Here is a 20,277-nt window from a genome sequence, read left to right on the forward strand (position 1 = left end):
AATGTTCTTGTATGCTCAGCAAAAATGACTATCCCAGACATGCAAAGAAAACAGTACCACGATGCTTTGACTACATAATTTCATCACTTATATGAGGAAAACTTTTGCGATCAACTGTCTAAGCCTTCAGATTTTAACAGGGGAAGTTATTAGTTAATATAAAGAAACCTCATGGCAGATTGTCTCTAACAAAGTTACACATAAAACCTCAACAAAGCAGTAAGGATATAGGGAATATGACCTTCAGGCAGCTTCCAGCTAGCTTGCTGGTATGGGTTGAAATTGGTGGCTTAGCTTCATTAGCTATGATCTCCTAAATCTTCAGAGTCCAACAGGAAGTTTATGTAACACTCATCCATTATTTAAATGTCCAAAACTAATCTCTGTAATTTATTTTCTACAATATTTATATTGGATTTTTCATGGAAGCTGAATGACAGCATGGGAGCAAATAAGGTTATTGTTTGCACAGTTTTAGAAAGGGAGAAATCAACATTTTGAGAATATAATGACTTGGCTTTTAAAAAGGAGAATTTCGTGTTACAAATGGAGGGTTAAGCCCCTTGACAAACACACAGTGAAATGTCACAATGGTTTATTCTATCCATATCAGACACCAGGGAATTCTGAGGATCGCTTTTCCTTCCTTAATACCAGACTGTCTTTAAACTTCAGAAAACAGGACAAAAAGATGAAAAGAAAAGAAGCTGATTTCAGTTTTGAACCTATGGATGAGCGCTGGTAAAACTCTCCTTCGCTGTAGGTTTTGCAAACAGCAAAAAAATGTCTGTACCTAGTGGATATTACTGCAGTTCAGTCTTTAAAAGAATGATTTCTTTCCCTAATCCTTCGACTTCCCCTGACAACCTAGTTTGTGTCTGACTTTCCTTTAGGATTTGTGAATGCACGGAGGCTGAGGCCGAGATCATTCTGCAGCTGAAGAGCGAGCTCAGAGAAAAGGAATTAAAATTAACGGACATCAGGCTGGAGGCCCTCAGCTCAGCTCACCATCTTGATCAGATCCGAGAAGCCATGAACCGGATGCAGGTCTGTGCATCCTCCTTCACGGGGCCAAACGAAAAGATAAAAGCCAGCCTTTTCTCTCCTCACAGCCGTTAGATAACAAAGTCTACTTTTAAAACCACCATGGAAACACAGTCTATTTTTTTTTTCAGTCTTTGCAACTCAGTTGTTAATACCAAATAGGGCATTTGCTCAAATCCAGGTAGCCAGAGGGAAGGCAAATGGGCAAACGGGGCAATTCAAGATACGCGGACAAGTGAATGGATACAGGCAGGGAGTTGAGTTTTAAGAAAACTGCTGTGATTCTGGTTTCTTTACTTTCCCGCGAGTTACCTTCGTGTTGGTTCTTAAAAGATGTTATTTTGAAGTCTGACTTTTACCCATTTTCTACTGAAAAGCAAAAATAATGAGGAAAACTAGAAGCATTTATTGCAGGCTTCAGGATACGGGAGTAGAAGTGATTTTGAACGCCGTCTTTGACAGCAAAGCCTCTGCACTTTGGGGAGCATCAGTAGTCGAAGTTCAGAAAGGGTCTATGCTTTGACTCCTTCCATCTTATCTTTGTGAAGCAGGGATGACTTGGTCCCCCAGCCTCTTCAGATAAGAAAAGCAAGTGCTAAGCAGTTTACCTACTGCTGTCGAGATGAACAGAATGGATTCCGTGGTTTGTATGAGTGCCATGCCCGGTTCTGCCAAACAAAATCTTTTCCCTTTGTTAGGTAGGATGCGCAAGGAACTCACATCATCTTGTAATTACTTTTGCTTTGCCTGGTTTTTCCAGTCAGCCTGAATTCACAGAAGTGTAACCGGCATCATGGCCCTGTGGAAGTCTAATATGGTTTTTAACCGTAATAACATTAGGTCTGGTGAGAAGGCTCAGCATTCAGATGACTCTGTTCTTCCACTGGACCTGAGTTCTGCTACCAGCACCCAAGTGGTGTGGCTCACAAACTGCTGAAACACTACTTCCAGGGAATCTGCCGCTCTCTTTTGGATTCTGGAGACAGCACACTCACAAGCACAAACCCACCCATGTACAAACACATAGGCACATAATTGAATTGTTTTTAAAGATTAAAATGTTAGGAAAGTGTTAGGAACCATTTTAAGAGTAGTGTATTTGTGCTTGTCTTTGTGAATGTATAAGCACATGTGTGTGCACTTATGTAAGTGCAGATATGCAGGAAGGTCAAGTCCTCTCTTTGTGTCCTCTATCACTCTTTTCGTATCCCACTGAGGTAGGATTGCTCCCTGAACGTATGAGTAGCCTAGAAGCCAGAAAGACACAGTGATCCCCTGCCTCTATCCCCAGTTTGCCCCACTAAGAACCGGGGTTAAAAGAATACACAGGAATACTCAGTTTGTTATATCTATGCTAGAATCTAAGAAGGGCGCTTAAAAGAAATCCCATACTAGCTCAGAACTGAGTATAATGGAGGGTTATTTATTTAGAGGTAGACTCAAAGATTACAATCCTTTGCTGGAACAGGGACTAGCAACCAAATCCCAGAAGAGGTTGTACGCATGCTTTACATTGGCATATATAGTATAACAGAGGCCACGCCCAAGTGGGTGGGTAACTTAAAGGCTCTTGGCAGTAGGAATTCCTATAGCACCTTCCCCTTTTGTTTAAATAAGAAAGTCCTAAGCCTAATACAAAGTTATATACAATAAGAACAAATACCAGGTATAAAAATTAGTTAACCACCAGTATAAACAATCTTCAGTCTATTTTTTGGAAGGATCAAGAACTGAATTTAGGACCTTGTAAATGTAAGCCAATCACTCAAATGTTGAGTTGTATGCTTAACTTTAAAATTTATGAAAAGTATATTTTAGCAATAGGATGGAACATAATGCTTAGTAAGGAACTTATGCCTCATGCGTGTGAGGCCCTGGTTTAGTACCCAGTACCACAAATAATGTCATTAATGATTATGCCTGAATTGGAAAATGTAGCAACTCATACATATGTAGTGGAGAAGGGTTCTCTTTTCCCTTTTGGAATAAAATCCTGTTTTCATAACTTATGTTTGCTTGACATTTGTATTTAAGACGCATACAGATTAAGTCTGATACAAAATGTGTGTCATTTTATCAAACTTTTTTTTCACCTTTTACATCTTCTCTACAGAATGAAATTGAAATATTGAAAGCCGAAAATGACCGGTTGAAGGCAGAAACCGGTAACACAGCTAAACCTGCTCGGCCTCCATCCGAGTCCTCCAGCACCGCATCATCCTCTTCTTCTCGCCAATCCTTAGGGCTTTCACTCAACAATCTGAACATCACAGAGTCCATTACCTCAGGTGAGTCAGTGCACGTGTGTGCTCAAAGTCCGGCAAGCTTCCTCTTTACTCTCCTTGAGTCAGGAAAGCCTTTCCTATCTTCAAAATTCCCAGAAACAACTAAAATTTATCATATAGACTTATACACTTTATTTATTCTGTTGATTTGTTCTGAAGAGACTAGGTCTGACCTGAAACTAGCCATGTAGATCATCTATGAAGACCTTTGTAGCATGATCAATAAAAACTCAGAGACAGAAATTGGGGTTCAATCTGAAGACTAGAAAATCAAAGCAACCAACCACTGGCTCTTACCTAGACCTCATTCTGAAAATAGTGATCCCGCTTCCCGGGATCTAAGAATGAGACTGAGACTGTGAGCTGTCCCCTCCCATTTTATAATCCTCTCTAGGGCTGAGAATAAAGGTCCACACCACTGGGATTAAAATCATGCACCACCCGGTATCTATGGCAAACTAGTGTGGCTACTGGGATTAAAGGTGTGTAAGACTAATAAGTGGGATTGTTTTCCTCTCTGATCTTCGGGCCAGTTTTGTTTATTGAAATACAAATGAAATGCCAACACAGACCTTGAACATACCGAGCTCCAGCTGCCTCTCCTTCTCAAGTCTTCGGACCTCACTTTGTAATTTTAGAAGAGCATTCTCTAATACCGAGTCTTAGAGATAGATACAGTCTAAAAATCACAGCGAAGTGCTTCTTCTATGGTCATGAATAAGAGGACTAGGAATAAATATTCTCCATGGTGATTGGTCCTCATGAATATAACAAAAATAACTCCATGCCAGTTAATAGAGTTTTCGGTGCACAGAGCCAACTTCTAAATGACTGTGCCATCCTTCAGGATGCTGGCTAGAGAGCATGATGCGCCTCTATCACCCATTCTGTAGCTCTATTAAATTTTCAACAAAGGAAAAGAACATGCTGGATTCTCTTATTGTATTCCGCATACTAATGATAGAACAAGGGTACAGACCTGATTCGATTTCAAATAGAGTCATATGACATAATTTCATCTTCATATCTGATGCATAATTCAATTATAAGATATAACTCTTCCTGTGACTATCAATCACAGACATAGAATTTCCTTTAGGAATTGTTTACATGGGGATCTGTGGTAATTGCATGGCACAACCAGCAGATGACACTGGAAACCAATGATATACATGGTCCTGCGTAACTAGACAACACTATAGACTCAGAATGCTAAATCAAATTCACCTAGATGCACAGGATCAGAGGATGAGATGGAGGAAGATAAGGAAATGATATTAAATGCTGAAATTGATGGTATTTTTATTAACATCTTCAAATAAACGTCAGAATTTTTAAAATTCTATTTTAGTGGCCTTTCATAATATAAAAAAATGCTATAAAAATACTTTCTTTCCTTATATAACCAGGAAAACAGCTAACACTTGAAATAATTTAGACATTTATATGTTTGTAATCATCCGAGACAATAGTGTAGCATGAGTTCTAATAGGTCTTTATAATAAAAGCCCAGGGTCAGATACAGGGGGAAATGCTGAGAGATCAGAGAGATGAAGGAGTCAAGCCACAGCCACCTTACCTACTTGACTTCCCAGCTGAAAAGAGGGTGAGCTCCTGTTTCCTCCCGCCTTATCACTTACTCTCTCTGCCCGGACATATCACTTCCTGTCTGTCTGTACAAACCTTCAGACCTCTATGTTTAGCTAGTAACTAGCTCTGCCCTCTGATTTTCAGGCAAGCTTTATTTGTACAAACAAGATGTCAACAATTTTCCCATTTATTTTTTGTCTAAAAAGTAAATAAGAAGGCTATAATTAATATAAAAAACTATATGTAATAAGCATAATAACTATATATAGGCAATAAATATACTGACAATGTCTAGTCCATTAACAATTCAGAGAAAATACTCCTTATCTATCCTATCTTACTGAGTTCAAAAGTTGTACCTAATTCACTTTCTATTCTAACTTGTATTACCAAAACTATTTTTTTTATGTCTCCCAACCTTATACACTTTAAATTTCTTTAGAGAATTTCTCTTCTGAAAATTTCTCTTATGGTAAAAATGAAAACTGTTACTATAACTATAAAGTCTTAAACTCCATCAGAGATGCAAGAAGAAATTAACATTACTGAGTAAGTAGGAATTGTAAGCAAGCCGCTTCCAAAAGAATGTAAGAAATGACAGAAACAGCTGGCTGGCTGGACAGTCACCCAAGGTTCTTCTGCAATGTTGGGGCATCCGTCTTTGGCCTGTAGGCCTAGCATATCTGACAGACTTTTCTGTGAAGCAGGATATTCGGAAGAGCTGTCCTATCTTGTGTTGATCAAGTTCAGCAGTCCTTTTTTTTGTATCCCACTTGTCCAGTTTGTACTACATATTGTCAGCAGTCAAGGCAAGAACACTCTCTTACCCAGCAACTAATCTTTGCCACAGAGAGAGTAAACTCCATATGGAGATTCTTTAGTGCTGTTCATCTTCTCTGAAGGAAACTGGTGCTGCTCATTGTCATAACAAAAGGGAAAGAACCTAGTTATTAAAACATCTTAAATACCATATCCTGTAGATCTCTGAAGTGCTTGAAGATGACTTGTCTATCTAATATATATCTCTGTTTGACCTTGAAAATATACCTAATATAAGTTCAATTGTAATAAGTGAGAAGTTGCTAACCTGTATTTCCTTTTTATCCTAAATAGTTGGTAATAATAGCTTTCAAGAGCTAGAATTTTGAATTACATTGTCAAATGACTTACATAGGTATCATACCTTGAACAAGATTAGAGATGTATGCACAGTATATTCTAACAAAAATAATCTCAACATTGTATCAATATACAAAATAATCCAAGCCAATGTCAAACATCTAAAACTAATAGTTGCTTTTTTGGTTTAAAAGTAGATTGAAAAATTTACATTTTAACCCCCTTTCTATACCCCACTTATTTCTTTTCAGAGTAGATTATATAATATACCCTTATATCCTACTATATCTATATGCCCCATTTTCTTTTTCAAAACAAGAACTCTTAATCTAATTTTCTTTGTTTAAGTTTCTTCCTGACCATAACCAATAACAATTTGTAATCCCCCCCCGTGCTAAACAATGATGAATATCCATAATCCATTGAGTAACAAGAAACCACCCACCTGACCTCTTGGGAATGTGGACATCATATTCTTGAATTTGCTTCCTGCTGTCTGGGGCTGATGGCATCTTTAGAGAATCCAGAAAAGAAAAATTAGGGTTAATTGTCAAGTACTAGGAGAGATAGTTCTATCATTTGTGTCCAGCCCAGTCTCTGAATAATGGGAAAGTACAGGACTTGTCTCAAGTCCTGTCTAGAGTAGTGTATAAGACTGGATCATCTCAGCTAGCTGCCTCAAAATTGTCCCGAGCATTTTGTAGTCCAAAGTTGGTCTTTAGGTTGGGTTTTCAAGCTTAGTGGTATTATCATAGTCATGGTGGAATCATCCTTGTGGGGCCCTACCCTTCTTTTGAAGACTTCAGATATCACTGTTAGGCATGGTATTGATTCACTGCCAAAAAGTTAAACAATTTGAATGCCATGTGCAGAACATCTCAAAGAGATTAAAGGGTCAATATTTGTTATATACATCCAGAGTTCAAAAACTTAATTTCTTGTCACCTGATAGAGACTCAAACCTGAAAGGAAGCTATATGAAGCCATTTTCTAGAATTAGTTAGTACTCTATATGGCCATTAATATCATGATAAAAACTTTAATATATATATATATTATAAATTTTTAGATAATTTTTTGCCTCACAAAAAGCTTCAAAGACTCAATAAAACCAAAGGATTATGAAATTAGTGGCAATAAAATAGTCCTTTAATTTTTGTTTTCTTCTGTCCCATATCACTGTAGCTTATTATTCCACTAAACAATTATAGAGAATTTATGACTAGAGCTTGTATTCTCCTGGGAGTTGTTCCCTCAGGTGATCTGGGAGTCTCATCAGAGTGAGACATGTTATAACCATCCTACTGCTAAGAGGAGAATTTGAATACTGAGCTCACAGAGAAAGGAGTAATATAACAAACAATAACACTTAGGAGCCATGTAAGATAATTCTTTTTAAAAAATATTATCTTTCATCCCCTCAATAGTCCTTCAAAGTTGGTAGTCCCCACCCCATTTTACATAGATGTAAACCAAGCCTTAGAAAAATGACTGTGGTCCTACTTCTCAAGATCATATACCCAGCAAGTAGTATTTAAACCTTGTTCTGGATGAATAACCCTCTGGAGTTTTGACTTAATTTTTTCTTAATTAACTATCTATGTAAAGGCCAAGGACATCACTCATTCATTTAAAGGTTGTGTTTACTCTAAGTTGTTAGGAGATTTTCATATTTTAAGCTTTGTTATGAGTTAATATAACATGAAGTGAATCATAAACATGTCGGGTGAGCAAACAAAGTCTATCCCATTTATAGGACAACTACCCACTCAACATCACTTCAGAGGACACCGCGCCCTCCCCTTCTCGTCTGTCTTCTCTCTGACATGAACATGTTCCTAGAATTCCCAGACTTCTTTGTTTTTTATGGGTGTGGTTTTAGGCTAAGGCTTTTATGAAGGTATACCAGTAGCCCTAAGCATGAAACCTGAACTCATTATGTAGTTAAGACTGGAGTGCTCTTCTGATTTCATTATCTCTTTCTCACAAGTGCTGAATTACATTTCCTGCTATGTCAAGCTCATTCTCAGTTCTTAAAATAAGGCTGTTTCACTTTGGGTTTTTTTTCTTTCCTTTTCTTTACTTTTTTTGATTGAATCAATTTTCCTGACTTTTTGCTCGCTGAAAACTGACTTCTAAGCCTTCTGGTCTACTCCCAACCCCCACCTCTGATAAAAATGCCTATCTATCCAGGACATTCTCCTGTCAATTCCGGTTCATTTTGCCACCCTGTTTATTTTCAGCATATTCTAAAATCACTTTGTTGAGAACATGTATCCAGAGAAGCAAGAAGTTTATTTTTTCTACTTTGATGTGCACACACCTCAGTATCCAGATGACGTTTTTTTATGCTTACAAAGTATTTACTGAATGCTTATGTATATTTATGAGTAACTATGGGTTATGAATATTTATGATCAACTGAGTAGGAAGTTTGGCCATGAATTATAAGAAGTTTAAATATGAACAGCCAATGGTGTGCTGCTCTAAACTCCAAAAATTTGGAACAAAATAGTTGAAATAATTTTTAGAAACAAATTTATTAGGTTAACATTTATTTATCTCATTTTTAAGTATTATAATTCAATATATACATACATTCTGTAGTTATAAGCTCAAGGTGATGAACATTTCCATCTCTTCCAATGAAAATCACTTTTATTCTTGGATAAATTCATTTTTGTCGTTTGGAAATACATCATAGACTGTTTGGACTGTTAGTTATCCTTTCTTGCTAAAGAATAGCTAAAAATAATTCTGTAAATGTTTGTTTTTGAAGACAATAGCTAAAAAGGAAAAAGACTATGACAATGTCATCTAAGAAAATAGTTACATTCTAGTAAAGATCATCTTTGATGACTTAAAACATGACAGTAAAAGAGAGGACTGGGATTAAAATCTATGGGTGGGTACTTGCTAAAGACACAAAAAGTTTAGAGTAGTTGTGGTGCACACCTTTAATCCCAACACTCCAGTGACAGAGGTAGGTGGATCTCTGTGAGTTCAAGGCCAGACTGGTCTACAGACGGAGTTCCAGAACAATCAGGGCTACAAAGAGAAAGCCTGTCTCAATAGCACAAAATAAATTAAAAAAAAAAGGATTCTCAAAGCCCTGCATTGACCCTACATAAAATAATTTAATAGTTATAATAATAATAATAATAGAACTTTGTATGAAATTTCATACATCATAACTCTAAAAGTTCTTTATTAATTATATTATCTTTAAGTAATTTTTGCCTCTTACTTTGCAAAATTAGACATTATTATTGATATAATAGAAACCATTCGAGGAAAGTATGGTAGCTCACATCTGTAATCCCAGACAAGGATTGTATAAATTCTAGGCTAGCCTGTGAGGAAACAAGACCTTGTCTCAAATAAAAATAGAAACTTTCCATTTTCAGGAATCATCTTAATAAATTATTCTGATGATGCTAATAGTCACAATATTTGTTTGTATAAAATTATTAGTGCAGTTGGGTCAAATGCATGCATTCTTCAACATATAACTAAATTATCTTTATCTACAGAATACTGTCTTCATATTAGGCATGACTCAATAATAGCTTCATTGCTGAAGGAAAACATGCATGTAGGATGTTTTCCATACCAATTCTTCAAATTGGACATTTATTTGCTTTATTTTAAATTTTAATATTTAATCTCATCTTTAAAATATAAATAAATAAATAAATAAAATCTGGTATTATAAATGTCAGTAAGAGTTCGCATGCTTCAGTAACTACTAGAATATTGCTTAAAACAGAATTTTAGTTTTGAAGCTGTTAATGTAGGGTACAGGAGAACAATGAGTAACATACTTCAGTAGGTATTCAAAATGTCATGCGTAATAAAAATACCTAGTAATGATAGATTTATAGAAAGTCTTATCACAACTATATCGTATACTAGATGCTTTGAAGATGTTGGAGATGTTTCATTTGACAACCACTAGCATCTTAGCACCTTTGCATTCATAAAATGAAAACTTGCATTGCTTTTCAGTTTGTAACAGTTAAAATGGTACCTGGATATTCCTCAAGTATTATCTAGACTTATCTGCAATAGAATAAAACTTACTTCCTCATTCAAAGGCAATTGTCCAACACTTAAGTAAAAATCTTTGCAAGCAGAAATGAATTCTTAAAATGAAATTTTAGTTCCACCACATAATCCATCCTCTTGAGAGCTGAGGATTTTCTAATCAGTTAGGCTAATATGGTGAATAGATTCCATTGGACAATATTTACAATATAGACATGAAAAAAGATGAACTAGAAGCAACCCTGAGTTAATCTTACACTGTAGTAATTATGTTTCTTTTTGATTCTGTAGATATTTTGCTAGAAGACACTGGTGATGCAACTGGACATAAGGATGGCCGCAGTGTGAAAATTATAGTCTCCATAAGCAAGGGCTATGGTCGAGCAAAGGTATTTCTCTAATCTTATATTCTCTGTAAGTCAGGAATTAGAACACTTACTAATTTAGATGTGGTGTATGTCCGATGGTTTGTTCTTGTCATTATCCTGCTTCTTTGGCGCCAGCTAAACATGTTTTATAAGATGAAAAGATAGAGACAGTAAAGAAAGGACATCACCATGCACAGGTTGTTGGCGTGGTCATTGTACAAACAGGAGCCTGTAAGATAATGAATACTGTAGACATCAGAGAGAGAGAGAGAGAGTCTACTGAAATCAGTAGCTCACACTCCATTAATTCCATTTGTCCGTGTCCATTTTAAGCATAATCCTATTTAATCAGGCAACAATGTAACTTCACTTCTGTATTCAAATACTCTCTTCAAATTAATACCATTTGACTCTGTGTCCTAACTCAAAGGGATTTTTTAATTAAATTGTTACTCAGTAGCCCAGAATGCACATTTATATTTTTAAATCAGAAATCATAAAATATTTCAAAGTTTAAAAATAGTTAGAGCACTTAAATTTTAATAATGAAATACTGCTTCTGAAAATGTTGGGAGTAATCCAACATTATAATCTTTCTCCTGAGCTGTAGACTTGTGCCTCCTTTTCTCACGTGACCATTTATGTCTTGTGGTTTGAGGGAAACTGAAATACTTCTAATTTAGAAGCATCTGTTCTATTGTATTGGATAAGCACAGTAAACATACTAGAAACTGCACTATAAACATAGAAGAAGAAAAAGTTTTCCTACCCAGAATAACTCTAAGGAACAATGAATGTGTTCTAACATCTTTTTCCAGTACAATTCATGAGAGTTGTCTAGGTTTATAAAGACTGCCACAAGAAAGTGACATGGTAGAGATGGCTTTAAAAATTATTTCCCACCAGTTCCAGAGGCAGACAAGTCCGAGATAGAGCTTCTAGCCAGTTTGGATGCTGGTGTGGGCACTCTGGGTTGCAGACTGTCAACGTCTTGATTGGTTCTCATAGGGCCTTTCTTGGCATCTCTGAAAGGAAGAGAGAGGCTGTGACAAAGGCATTACTCTTATCCTGATGTCCTCACTCTCATGTCTGCAATGATGCTAAACACATCCCAGAGGTCTCATTGCTCAGTCATAATTATACTGAGAGCAGGTCTCCAACAAATTAATTTGAGGAACAAAATTTTCACTCCTAATAATACTAAAGGAAGTATCAAAAACACTTTTGTGAACTTTTTCTAGAAAAAAGAAAGATTAGACTTCTAACTCAGATTATCTTATTAGAAATGGTAATGATTATTTGCACTGACATTGTTGAATATTACAGATAAAGAAACTGAGGGTTAGAGTCAGCTGAGGGATTGACTTCTTTCATCATAGTTCTTAATAGACAGATGTTTTCTTCATAAGTAGATACATTCTTACTGTAGCTACTATGTGCTGTGGAATTCTTGCATTCTAAAGGTTTGGCTCGATGATTATTTTACTATACTTTAATGACCACTAGACTATGGATTGCAATTATTAACCAATTCTACTTACTGGCATCACAATTATTTTTTTCACCTAACCAAAAAAAAATATTCTAACTTAACTACAGCTGACAGAAGCTTTGTATCTCTCATATTCCTAGAAAAAATCAATAGTCAATCCTATAAATAGTATAGATATGAGACTACCACTTCTACTATTAAAGTGAGCTCCCTAGTAAGCCCTGTAAGTTTCTCTTTCTGGTTCTTAGAAATTTTCTGATAACTTCAAAATCACACCTGCTTTCAAATAGGTCAATGTCACGGCAGTGTGGATAAACTTTGCTGTTAGTGATGCATTGTGTCGTAAATTTTAAATTAAAGATAGAAATTCTACAGGGTTGCTTTATCAAAGATAAAAATCATCAAATAGTAATATGGAGTCCTACGTTTGTTTGACAAGATCCAGTCTGTCTTCTATGTCTTCCTTCCACACTGCTGCTAGTTGGAGGAACGCGTCGAGTATATCAGTATGGGAAAGCACCTCTTCCGCGATACCTTCACCTTGCCTTCCTTCTGAACAGCTTATGCACCGGCTTCCCTTTCCTACTGTATCATCCCTGCTCTTTCTTTTGCTATTGTTCTAGCTATTACTTTGTTGGCGCAGTTGACTAATTCAGCGAGGTATATTTTGTTTTCTATAACCCGCCATACGCCGTCTTAAGCAGCACCTCCATGAGTCCATCTTAATGGGAAGTGCAGTGATAAATTAATGAATGATTGGGCCTTCTCTTCTTTTCGTTCTCATTAAGGACCAGAAGTCTCAGGCTTATTTGATAGGATCCATTGGTGTGAGTGGAAAAACTAAATGGGATGTCTTAGATGGTGTCATAAGGCGTCTCTTTAAGGTAAGCTTTTAAAGGTAGCCTGACATGAATTTTCATGTTTTCACCTTTTTGATGATTTATTTAACTTTCATAGCTTAAATGTATCTGCTCCTCTCCCCTATCTCAATAGGGAAAGATTTCTGTCTTTGTACTGTTTAGTATTACACTGTTTACATAATCGGTCCAAATTTTCTTTTAATTTTTAAAGATGTATTGGTTTTATGTGTCTGAGTGGCCTGCATATAAGTCGGTGCACCAGATGTATACCTGATGTCTGTGGTCAAAGGAATGACATCAGATTTGGGGGGCCTGCAGTTACAGGTGATGTGAGCTGCCACCTGGGTGCTGGGAATTAAAGCCAGGTCACCCGTAAAAGCAGCAACCATTCTTAACTAGTGAATCATCTCTAAACCCAAAAAGCCTATAGCACTGGGTATCCCAGTGGTTCCCGTCGAAGCACTAATAAGGCCCAACCGCAATTAGCTTCTGAGATCAGAGGAACTTATGTGCATTCAGGGTGGCCTGACTATAGACAAAACTGTGAATCAAAATTTTTAACAACCAGCCTTGTATCTTCATGAATTTATCTTTGTTACCGATGAGTTGAAGCTCTGTTTTGACTTTTGTTTCTTTGTGGACCACCTTAGGAATATGTGTTCCGAATCGATACTTCCTCTAGTCTTGGTCTGAGCTCTGACTGTATCACTAGCTACTGTATAGGAGATTTAATTAGATCCCATAACCTAGAAGTGCCTGAACTGCTGCCTTGTGGATACCTGGTTGGAGACAATAATATCATCACTGTGAACTTGAAAGGTAAAAGAAACAGACCAAACAGACACCTCATTTTTTTTCTTTTGTACTTGTAGTTTGTTAAAGTTTGCATACTTTTATAAAATGTATTAACCTCTGGGATAATTGAGGTATGAAATGGACATTGGTTTGTCTAGAAATATAATTCTGAGGCATCCCCAAGACTTGTAGAAGAAAGGTAACTAGGGCGGATTTCAGCTTCTCGGTTTTCTTCCCAACTTCTCTTTATGAGACTAGCTTTCAATTAACATTATTGGGTTTACTGGGCTAATATATTCATCACCATATTTTGAAGTTAAATGTATGTGTATTCAATAAACATCCACAGGGGATGCAAATTGAAAGTCAAGAGCCAGGGAGGAGTCATGCTGCTTTCTACGCTTTGGGTGTTGTGTCTGGTTATAGCTAACACAACAGACACTGGCTTGCCTCTCTAGTTCTCTGTTTGAGTGTGTTTGAAAATGTGGAGGTATCTAAATAAACTGTGGATTAATAGCGGGATTTGTCAATATTTGGTTTTGTGATTAAAGTCATTGTGTTAGTAAAAGGAAACAATGAAATAATGTTGCTCTCTTCTTAATCCTTTGCCAAACACTGTAATTTGTATTTTTTTTCCAAAAGCTTACATGGCTAGACAGCTGGTGTACTTCACGAGTAAGAGAAGGCAATAAGGATGTGGTGGAAAATAAGACCAAGCATTGTCCTTTTAGTTATGACTTTTTGAGACAGGGTCTCACTATCTAGTCTCGGCTGGCCTTGAACTCATCTTGTCTTTTACTACTTCTTGCTGACTCCTCATGAAGTCATTTTTCCGTCTTAGTTCTATAGATCTTACACATCTCCCTTTCTTCTCTAGCACCGTGCATATATCTCTAAGAGAAATTAGCATGTTTGCTTATCTCAGTAAGTTTAAATTTGTATTTTTCTTTCTTTAAGCAATAATGGAAAGCATGCAGCCAGCAGTGGCAGGCAGCTTAAGCAGAAGGAAACAGCTTTGATGTTCACTATGCCTTCTTATCAATGTTCAAATGACAACGAATGCTTGCGAGTTAAAAATAGCCAAAAAATTATTTTTCAAGAACTGCATTCTCATGAATAACAAAGATTTATTTTGAGTTCATAATATATTTCTAATTCTGCCAAAAAAAATCCAATAATGCTTATTATTGCCTTTGATTTTTTTTTTTCCTTCAGGGGTAGAAGAAAATAGTCTGGACAGTTTTGTTTTTGATACACTGATTCCCAAACCAATTACCCAAAGGTACTTTAACTTGCTGATGGAGCACCACAGAATTATACTCTCAGGACCAAGTGGTACTGGAAAGACCTATTTAGCAAACAAACTTGCTGAATATGTAATAGCCAAATCTGGGAGGAAAAAAACAGAGGATGCAATTGCTACTTTTAATGTGGACCACAAATCAAGTAAGGTATGTCACAGAAAACCGAGAAAATAACTAACTCTCTTTTATCCAGGAGTGTCCTGAGCAATCGAAGTTTAAAATCAAGTGCAATTTCCACGACAGCACACTGAAAAAACAATTCTGTTATGTCAGTCACCAAAATTATTTTGGTAGCTGAACAAATTTTGCTTTAATTAATGTCCATAAATCTTCTGTTTTTAGTAACAGTGACTTACCATGTAACTGGAAAGTCACTGGGATTATATCAAATACAATGGCAGAGCCTCTGTTGTAGATGTCCCTAAGCTATGTGTTTACAAAGTGTTATACAAGAAAGGCAGCCATTTATGGTGCTATGGAAACGAGGTGGTTAAATGACACTACAGGCCGAGCCAGGCAGTGTAAAAAGGTGTTGTTTAGTTTAAGCATCAATTAATGAACAGGAATTAATGGGCATGTTGCAGGAATAGAGATTGATCTGGAGAAAGCTGTAATAATTGCAGAAATACTGATAAAGTAGCAATTTGCTGACATCTTGTCTCTAGAGAAATTCTGTCCGAGAAGTTTGGGAAAGTGAGGAATGTTGAAGTTGGCAACCATTCTAATCTACTATAGTAATTTGATCTGTCTCTGTTATTACATTGGCATGTGATGTTGTCAGAGGCTGCTCATTTGTTCCCAGATTGCCCCGACTCAAAATAACCACACAGAAACTGTATTAGTTAAATCATTACTTGGCCTATTAGCTCTAGCTTCTTATTGATTAGCTCTTACATCTTAAATTAACCTATTTCTATTGTTTTATATTTTACCACGAGGCTTGTGACCTACTGGTAAGGTTCCAGCTGGTGACTCGCTTCTTTCTCCTCAGGTGGCTATAAGGTGTCTTGCTCACTCCACCTAATCTCTCTATATATCTTTTATCTTTTCCAGCCTGGCTATATTCTATTAAGTCATTGACTGAAAAAGCTTTATTCATTAACCAATAAAAACAAAACACAAACAGACAGACTCCGCACACTAATATGAGATTGTAAAACCTCACTGGCAAGTCACTGGGGGTAGTGGTGCACGCCATTAATCCCAGCACTCAAGAGACAGAAGCACGACCTCTCTGAGTTTGAAGCCAACCTTGTCTACAGAGTGAGTTCCAGGACAGCCAGGACTGTTATATAGAGAAACCTTGTCTTGGAAAAACAAACAAAACAACCCAAAAAACCCAACCTCATTGGTACCGCTCTACTTCATAAAATGAAGAGCGCTAAAGTAGGGAATACACCCATTTTACTGTTCTGTTTGTTGAAATCTCAGAGGTTGCTACCTGAGGGGCTCTTGGGAAAGTGCAACTGTCACCAGGGATCCCTTATGGAGTCCCAGTGAGAGAGTTATGCCATGATTTCAAAACAGCCTAGTTGGATGGTGTACACTGGCCAAGGCCTCTTAGCATGTTCATCAGCTTCTTGTCACTTTGATAAAAATGCCCGAGATAAACTGAGAGGGAGGGGGTTGATTCCTTCTTACTCGGTTTCTGAGAGTACAGTTCATGGTCAGCTGGCCTCTTTGTTTAACCTGCCAAAGCAGAACATCATGGTCGTAAGAGAACTTGATGAGGCGGGGAGGATCATCTCAGGGTTGCCACAAATTAGAGAGAAAGGGAGGGCCTGCATACCCTGTAAAGACATGCCCTAGGGAACCACACCCTTTTATCAGACCCTTCCTTTGAGCAGCCCATTCAGTATCAACTCATCAGTAGATTAATCAATTGATGATATTAGCAGCCACGCCTTGGTACAGGCAGTTCCTCAAGCCTGTCAACTAGCAAGTGACTACTTAACACCCAAGCATTTGATGAGATGTAGAAAATACATAATACCTGAGATTTGAAGATTTGTAAAAGGTAATGTTAGTCCCAACCCTATTGAATTCTTCAAATGAGCAGTCCCGTCTCAGTGGGATGGTACATTAACTAGGAGGAGCATTGGGGAATTTTACTGGATTCCTTGGCACTTTCATTTTTTTTTCTCAACTATAGAATGAGGGGAAATGGAAGGTTGTGGTAAGAACTCAAAGAAAATGGATGTGGGTTTGCTTTGTTTTGTCCCTGCAGCTTGTGGCTATACAGAAAAATACAGAGATAAACTGTGAAAGGTAGCAAGCACACCAATGGAGATTTCCTGCCTAAGAACACATACCCCACAACACATACATACCTTGGTTCAAAGTTCTTTTCCAACAGAAATATACATAAGGTGCAATGGGGAATTTTAGGCTTAAATACATGTAGCCAATAAATTATGAGTATTTCTTTGGAGTTGAGCACTTTTCAAATTGTGGTGGTGCCATTCTTTGTCATCGGAACTGAAGAATTGCACAAATCTCGACGTGGAAAACTTGACTTCTCTTTAAGCTGAATTAGAAGGAGACAGTTGCTTATTTGTTCCTACCTGCATATTTAATGTATGCTGCGTTCCTGTTTCTTTGTATCTCCACATGAAAGCCCTTTATCCCACTGTACTTTTCTTTCCAATCAAAAGATAAAAGAACTCTGAGGTCTCTTGGGCATACCCTATGTTCTCTTTGACTTTTTCTCAGTGTTGACCTGCCAGAACTCTATATGAGTTCTTTGCCTTGAAAAAAATAAGCAAAAGAAAATAGTGGTTAGAAAATAAGTAAAATGGACTTTGAAGAGGAGACCAATGCATTTTGATAAAGTGGAGGATCATTTTGTAGATGGCTGGAATTAAATATATCAACTCTAAAATTCAATGAGAAGCAGTTTGACAATTAAAGAATAGTGGGTCAATTCCTCTAGCAAAATATTCTCTTGTGAAAATCCATTTATGTATACATTGTTGTGAGGAGCCTGCTTGTCTGTTCCCAGCTGCTCAGCCCTGAAATAATCAATCAAAAACCATATTATTTGCAATACTGTTTGGCCAATAGCTTAAGCATATTTCTGTCTAACTCTTATATCTTAATTTAACCCATCTCTACTATCTGTGTATCGCCACGAGACTGTGGCATACCAGGTAAAGTTCTGGCATCTGTCTCCGGTGGGGCTACGTGCCTTCTCCTTGACCCTGCCTTCTTTCTCCCATCATTCAGTTTAGTTTTCCCTACCTAGCTCTGTTGCCCTTCTTTGCTATAGGCTTAAAGTAGTTTCTTTATTAACCAGTGATATTCACTGCATACAGAGGGGAATTCCACATCAATACATATTCTTTCTGGTTTCATTTTTTTTAAATTTAGTACTAGGAGAAATTCTTAATAATGGTTATTGTTTCTAATTATATATTTTAATAGTTTGAAGTTGTCTTTTGGTTTTTTTTTGTTTTTTTGTTTGTTTGTTTGTTTTTGCTTTTCAGATGGGCAAGGGAAATGCTCAGCTCAGATTTCTCACTGCTAAGTAGTCAGGGTGGAATTCTTAGGAGTATTTAAGTAAAACGTGGTGATAGGAAGAAATCTTGGACAAATCATATAGTATTAATAGAGAAAACCCAAAATAAAAATGAAAGATGTTAATTTTTCTCCTTTGGTTTTTTTATGTATGAATAATCTGTCAGTCAGGCTGGATACAGAATTAGAGTCAGAGACTATGTCTTATTATTTTCAAGTTGACAGAGAATCCACAGTTTTTTGGATTTTGGAGTGGAGAGAGTACGAGTGGGAAGACAATATAAATGAAGAAGAATGACAAGTTAAGACTGTGTTAGGGGTTGCCATGAGGAATATATATTTTTCTAAAATAAAATACTAATGAGGCATAAATAATAAGACTTTTGCTGCAGAAAAAATAAGAGTCATGTAATTGCTTCTTTGTTTTGCGCTATGCCACTAGAAAACATTGAGGAGACTTGGCCAGAAAGCACTTACTCAAAAAAAAATCAAACAATAAGTCATCAGAGAGAAAAAGAAAAGTGTCTCCTCGTGTTTTTGTCCTCTGCATTTTACATTCTGTTCCTCTTCTTCCCATACTTCAAGCCCTCCCCTCAAGCTGCCAGCTGGAATATTGTGGTTGAGAGCAGAGCACACAAACAATTACACTTTGTGACATTTGATATAACAGCTCCAGAAGGATGGAAATGGGTTTAATAAGGAGTCTGTGGCCAGCTGAAGCCACTTGGAATGTTAGGTAGGGAAAGATCAAAAAACTGGCATGGACGGATTCATCTGTAATGTCTAGAGTCAAAACCCAAGAAAACAAGGATGCGACGAACTAGAACAGTAGCTCTGTCCATGGTCTCAAAGTCTAGACGTGAACTTGTCTCATTGCCATGCCCATCTGGCACCTGGCACGGTCTATTTTGCCTAAGTTGGTAAAAATGGCAAAGGCTTAATGCAAGTACATCACCCCCTCCATCTAAATTTTATATTACATTAGCTGGCCTGAGAATCACAAAGTGATCTCCACGAGGGTTATAAAAGTGGGTGGAGCATGCTTTTATCTTATTCTCCAGAACCAATTTCATACCCATCCAGTGTTCTGCTGGTCTGAAGTCTCTGGATTCCTTGTGTATAGTATGTTGATATTAAAAGAATGTCCTTCCGAAAAATTCTTGCTTCCATAATTCTAACTTCTCCCTTCCTTCCTTCTTCTGTGGTAAGATCTTTCTTGGCCATTTTTACTGCTTGCTTTTACTTTCACAAATGAAGATGTTCCTGATGTCCTATCCTCCTCTCTCCTGCTCCCCTTTGAATGATTCTAGTGACTTTCCTGTGTGTTGACCTGGATGGTAGGCATGAATTGAACATCATTAGCCATGCCCATTCTCCCATTTCAAAGTTTTCTTTCAACCTACAGGTGTGTTCTAGTTTATCTGATCAAATTATATTTAGAAATGGCAGATGTGGGCCCCACATCAGAGGCCCATTCATTTCTATTAACCTCTACTCCAACCACCTTTCTATTCCCTTGGATTCCACTAATTTTCCCCTAAAATTCCCCTTCACTCTTTTGTCAGCTCTATCCATTCATGCCATGGAAAATAGAATCTCTTTTCATAATTAAAATCTAGCTCAATTATCATCCTCCAGTGTTTTCAGTTGCTTTCTACACTCAATCCAAAATATCACACTTTTCCTGTTCAGAACAATAATGTCCCTTGGCTTCTACAGTCTCAGTGTTCTCTGGCTATTCTCTTTTCTCCTTGAGCAATGTGCTTTCTGCACTGTGGAATCGTAATTCGACCTTATTGCATCCCATGATTATTACATGTGCCTGTGTGGTCACCAGGAGATGCTCCATGATCTTAC

The 20,277-nt window shown here is 37.1% G+C and overlaps 1 protein-coding gene across 8 annotated transcripts in view; it reads left to right on the forward strand.

Moving 5' to 3' along the window:
- The window catches only part of Nav3 (neuron navigator 3), a 740,499-nt gene that overhangs the window by 705,248 nt on the left and 14,974 nt on the right, over window positions 1-20,277 (forward strand). For all 8 annotated transcript variants that reach the window (XM_085683469.2, XM_085683465.2, XM_085683467.2 and 5 more), the window contains 6 exons: window positions 894-1,047; window positions 3,158-3,332; window positions 10,377-10,474; window positions 12,734-12,829; window positions 13,456-13,624; window positions 14,816-15,051. In XM_085683469.2, coding sequence (XP_085539595.2) covers window positions 894-1,047; window positions 3,158-3,332; window positions 10,377-10,474; window positions 12,734-12,829; window positions 13,456-13,624; window positions 14,816-15,051 — 928 coding nt within the window. The remainder of the gene's footprint in view (window positions 1-893; window positions 1,048-3,157; window positions 3,333-10,376; window positions 10,475-12,733; window positions 12,830-13,455; window positions 13,625-14,815; window positions 15,052-20,277) is intronic.

The sequence above is a fragment of the Myodes glareolus genome, chromosome 26, assembly GCF_982192425.1.
Source record: "Myodes glareolus chromosome 26, mMyoGla1.1, whole genome shotgun sequence".
Taxonomy (NCBI): domain Eukaryota; kingdom Metazoa; phylum Chordata; class Mammalia; order Rodentia; family Cricetidae; genus Myodes; species Myodes glareolus.